This window comes from Microtus ochrogaster, chromosome 2 (assembly GCF_000317375.1).
Source record: "Microtus ochrogaster isolate Prairie Vole_2 chromosome 2, MicOch1.0, whole genome shotgun sequence".
NCBI lineage: Eukaryota > Metazoa > Chordata > Mammalia > Rodentia > Cricetidae > Microtus > Microtus ochrogaster.
This window is the reverse complement of record NC_022010.1, coordinates 15,992,414-15,997,964: the sequence shown is the minus strand read 5'-3', so window position 1 is coordinate 15,997,964 and position 5,551 is coordinate 15,992,414. Positions and strand designations below refer to the sequence as shown.

The following is a 5,551-nucleotide window of genomic DNA, read 5'->3' as shown; positions in this document are numbered from 1 at the left end:
GTAGACCAGGCTGGTCTCGAACTCACAGAGATCCACCTGCCTCTGCCTCCCGAGTGCTGGGATTAAAGGCGTGCGCCACCACCGCCCGGCTAAATGTTTTCTTTATAAGAGTTGCTGTGGGGCTGGAGAGATGGCTCAGATGTTAACCTGACTGCTGTTCCGGAGGTCCTGAGTTCAATTCCCAGCAACCACATGATGACACACACCCATCTATAATGAAATCTGGTGCCCAGAACACTATATACATAATAAATAAATTTTTAAAAAAAGTTGCTGTGCTCATAGTGTTTCTCCACAGCAATAGAAACCCTAACTAGGACAGGTGGGCTGGAGAGAGGGCACAGCTGTTAGAGCACTGGCTGTTCTCCCAGAGGACCCAGATTCAATTTCCAGCACCTACGTGGCAGCTCACAACCATCTGTAACTACAGTTCCAGATCAACACCCTCACACAGGAAAGAATACAGGCAAAACACCAATACGCATAAAATAAAAATTAGAACAAAACACAAAAGGCTAGAAAGATAGCTCAGTCAGTCAAGTGCTTGCCTTGCAAGCATGAGGACCTGAGTTGAGTCCCCAGAATCTGAAGTTTAAAAAAAAAATGGAATTGGTGGTACAAGTTTGTGACCCCAGTACTGAGGATGGATAAAGATAGATCCCTGGGACACTGACCAGCCAGCTTAGCCTACTAGATGAATTTAGGCCCATGAGAGACCCTGTCTCAAAACTAGACAGTGCCTGAGGAATGATAGCCGATGCTAATTCTGCCCTCCCCATACATACACATGAATAGAACACATATCCAGTGTTATAAAAACATGAAGCTGGGCATGGTGGCGCACGCCTTTAATCCCAGTGCTCGGGAGGCAGAGGCAAGCGAATCTCTGAGTTCAAAGCCAGCCTGGTCTGCAACATGAGTTCCAGGACAGCCAGGGCTGTTATGCAGAAAAATCATGTCTTAAAAACCAGAGTAAAACAAAAAATAACTGTGTATGTGTGTAAATTTGGATTCTTGGATTTTTCCCAGCTAGATTGCAAGCTCCATTCTGTACCTCTGGCCCAGTGCCTGTTAACCTGGGTTGAACCAAGTGATGAGCCCGATAAGGGAGTATAAGCCTCAGGTCCCCAGTTGATAAGGTTGGAAAGTGGCCAGTGCCTCAAGGGTGAGGCAATAAGCAAAACCATGTCTCCATTCTCTCTCTCCCTCTTCCTTTCATTCTCTCTTTTTCTCTCTGTGTCTCTCCCTCTCTCTCTCTGGTTCTTGGAATAATAACTGTCTATGTAGCCCTGGCTAGCCTGGAGTGTTGGTTTTAAAGGTGTGAACCACCATGGTCCAGCAGCTGGTTTTTGTTTTGTTTTGTTGTTTTATTTATTTATTTATTTTTTCGAGACAAGGTTTCTCTGTGGCTTTGGAGCCTGTCCTGGAACTAGCTCTGTAGACCAGGCTGGTCTCGAACTCACAGAGATCCGCCTGCCTCTGCCTCCCGAGTGCTGGGATTAAAGGCGTGCGCCACCATCGCCCGGCTGTTTTGTTGTTTTATTAATTGTCTAATTTCATTTGGTTTTGCTGTGAGTATAGGAGCACCACTATGCATGTGGAGACCTTGATTCTGGATGCAGTTGTACTGGTTATCATGGGGTCAGTGTTCACTGGGTTTCAGTACTGGTGATGGCTCACATCTGGCTGTTTGTTTCATTTCTAGTATTCGTACTTACTAACAAGCCAGCTGGAATCACAGCGGGTATACTGGGAAAACAAGATTGTTCGCATAGAGAAGGACACGGCAGAGGAGGTAAGTGTCTAACCTGGTAATTGATTGCTTTTAACTAAAAGTTTCTCTGTAGCAGCTCTGGCTGTCCTGGAACACTTTGTAGTGTTCACTTTGTAGACCAGGATGACCTCAAACTCACAGAGATCCGCCTGCCTCTGCCTCCCAAGTGCTGGAATTAAAGCCTGTTTTTTAATTTTCTAAATGGCCCAACTGGTGACTCAGTTCCCAACTCCCTGAGCCTTAACAACAGTAGAAACTGGCTTTTCAAACAGCCAGTGTTTGACTCGACTAGGGCTTTGAAATGATCTTTAGTTAAAAGCAATCAATGAGATTTTTTTTTTTTTTTTTTTTTTGGTTTTTGTTTTTTCGAGACAGGGTTTCTCTGTGGCTTTGGAGCTCGTCCTGGAACTAGCTCTTCCAGACCAGGCTGGTCTCGAACTTACAGAGATCCGCCTGCCTCTGCCTCCCGAGTGCTGGGATTAAAGGCGTGCACCACCACCGCCTGGCTATCAATGAGATTCTTGCAGTAGCTTCCAGACAGTAGAAGTGCCAGTGCAGAGGCCCTAGAGGACACTAGCCTTTCCGTCCTGAGTAGGGTGTGATTGCCATACAGGAATTGCAGGACTCCCTGTGTGGGTATGCTGTTGCAGCTTCACTAATGGCTTTTTTGTGGCTCTACTAGCATGACCACCCAAATTGTTTCACACAGACCCTAGCAAGCCAAGTGCAGAACCCTCTCTGCTTTGTGATTCCTCAGGATTAGCCACATTCTCTAAGGCATGCCAGCAAAAGCAAGTTAGGACCAGGAAGAGAAGCCCCAAGGAATTCGCTTTCATGTTGGAGTGAGCTGGAGCCAGGGCAGCATCCGATGAAAGCTTGCAGCATTTGAAAATGATGCCTTTGTTTTCTAATGACAGATGCCATTTGTCCATAAGTTCAGGGCTGATGCAAGCCTTTTGTCCTGCCGTGTCCTTTTGTGACTGGTATTCTGTCCATTTGCACCCAAGCAATAGAGCATGAAGGGGGATAGTGACAGATTCTTAGTCACGGGCCTCATAACATTCTTGGAGGTGGTGGGACTCGGGGAGGGGGCAATAAGCCAAGCCTGAAACTTGCAGGACACTTTTAGACTTGGGGGAATGTAATTTATTCCAGCCTGTCAAGTATATAGGAGCAGCCACTCAGAACCAGTGAAAGCTCTTGGTTTTCTTTCTCTTTTTTAAAATTTATTTTACCCAGGCACTAGTGGCCCACACCTTTAATCCCAGGACTCAGGAGACAGAGGCAGGTGAATCTTTGAATTCAAGGCCAGCCTGGTCTACAGAGTGAGTTCAGGGGCAGCCAGTGTTACACAGAGAAACCCTGTCTCAAAAAAACAAAAAGAAAAGGAAAAAAAAATATTCATTTTTTTTGTGTGTATGAATGTTTTAACTGCATGTATATATGTGCACTGTGTACTAACTAGTGTCCAGAGAAGTCAGAAGAAGGCGTCAAATCTCCTGGAGTTACAGACAGTTGTTTCTTTTTCTTTTCTTTTTTTTAAAAGATTTTAGTTATTTATTATGGTTTTTTCGAGACAGGATTTCTCTGTGGTTTTGGAGCCTGTCCTGGAACTAGCTCTTGTAGACCAGGCTTATTTATTTATTTATTATGTATACAATCTTCTGCCTGCATGACAGAAGAGGGATCCAGATCTCATGACAGATGGTTGTGAGCCACTATGTGGTTACTGGGAATTGAACTCAGGACCTCTGGATGAACAGACAGTGTTCTTAACCTCTGAGTCATCTCTCCAGCCCAAAAATTTATTTATTTATTATGTATACAATATTATTCTGTCTGTGTGTATGTCTGGAGGCCAAAAGAGGGCATCAGACCTCATTACAGATGGTTGTGAGCCACCATGTGGTTGGTGGGAATTGTACTCATGACCTTTGGAAGAGCAGGCAATGCTCTTAACCACTGAGCCATCTCTCCAGCCAAGTTACAGGTAGTTGTGAGCTGCTATGTGGGTGCTGGGAATTGAACCCAGGTCCTCTGGAAGAGCTCTTAACCACTGAACCATCTCTCCAGCTCTTGGTTTTCATGGGGCTGATTATAAAGACCTATTCCTAACACACAGTTAGGCAGTGGACATAAGTGGGACCTCTGAAGATATATCTTTTCAGACCTCTAGCTTCATTGAAATCCATACTTCTCTTAGTTGTAAACTGTAAAAATCAGTTTGATAGATCACAACTGGTGTTTTTATTACATAGAATATGGTAGATGTAGGAGTAATTACACTACATCTACTGTTTTGAGAAGCTTGTTTCTGTTGTGTATGCATGTGTATCTCATGTGTGTGCACACAAGTATGCTAGTGCAGAAGTCAGATGACAATTTTGTGGACTCAGTTTTCTCCTTCCACCTTTAAGTGGATTCTGAATGTTGACTCAGACTATCAGCTTTGTGCAGCAGTCACCTATACATGCTGAGCCATCTCATTAGTCCTTTGGGGTGTTTTTTGTTGTTGTTGTTGTTGTTTTGTTTTGTTTTTCAAGACAGGGTTTCTCTGTGTAACCATCCTAGCTGTTCTGGAACTCTCTCTGTAGACCAGGCTGGCCTCGAACTCACAGAGATCCATCTGCCTCTGCCTCCTGAACGCTGTGATTAAAAGTGTGCACCACCACTTCTCATCTTTGGTGTGTTTCTTAAACATTAACCTTAGTATAGCATCTGTCTGTGGCAGCACCAAGACCTTTTCCAGAGATGGCCATAGTGTACACCTATAATCTCAACACCTGGGGAGAAGAAGCAGGAGAATCAGAAGATCAGGGCCATCCTGGGCTTCATCATGAGTTTGAAGATAACCTGGGCTACATAAGACCTCTCAAAAAAAGTTTTCATCTTGATTTTAAGATGGTTGGCTTAATATTTTCATGAACCAAAATGTATTTGAATCCTTTTGATATTAATTTCTATCTTACCTCCTGCTCTGCAGAGGAGCGCAGGGGAGAACAGAGGCAGCAGGAGAGTTTAGTGATCTCTTACCCTAAACAATGTTGAAGTAGCTGGGCCTGCTGGCTCACACCTGAAATCCAGCATTTGGCAGGCTTTGCCAGGAAGCTTGCTAAGTTAAAAGCCACCCTAGGCTGCAGAGTAAGACTTTGTCTCAAAAAAATAAAACAGGGCCACTTGTAGCACGTGCCTTGAATCCCAGCACTCGGGAGGCAGAAGCAGGCAGATCTCTGAGTTGGAAGCCAGCCGGGTCTCCAGAGCTAGTTCCAAGACAGCCAATACAATACAGAGAAACTCTGTCTTGAAAAACCAAAAGAAGTAAATAGGTAGATAGATAAATCAGACAAGGCAAAAAAGAAAGGCTAAAGTGTGACCCTATCACCTGTGCCCCAAGAAGAGGACATAAAACTTTGGCCTTCAGTTTTAGAGGGCTTGACTTTGGCCAGGCTTTGTCTTAGGCAGGATCCCCCACCCTGCAGCTGGGTGACCTTGGACCATTGCCTTGTCTTTTGCTGAGCCTATTTCCTTAGAAGCTTGTTGACCTGTGGCATCGCTTATTGAGAGGTGTGGGAATAAAGACTCCTGGATGCTGTTGCTTAGCAGCCCAGCCTCCTCAATTTTACTGTGCTCCCTTCATCTTCTCTCAGTTTCTAAGACTTAGATGGAGTTGAGGCAGCTCCCAGCTCTGCAGCTCTTCACATGTTCCTCTAGCTAGACTCCGAGTAGCACTGCTTTCGTCTGACCTACATAACTTGGTTCTTTCTTTCTTTTTTTTTT

General features: G+C 44.7%; 1 protein-coding gene across 1 annotated transcript in view; it reads left to right on the top strand.

Moving 5' to 3' along the window:
* The window catches only part of Brap (BRCA1 associated protein), a 34,771-nt gene that overhangs the window by 23,541 nt on the left and 5,679 nt on the right, over positions 1-5,551 (top strand). Inside the window, exon 10 of the mRNA XM_005344468.3 lies at positions 1,706-1,795. Coding sequence (XP_005344525.1) covers positions 1,706-1,795 — 90 coding nt within the window. The remainder of the gene's footprint in view (positions 1-1,705; positions 1,796-5,551) is intronic.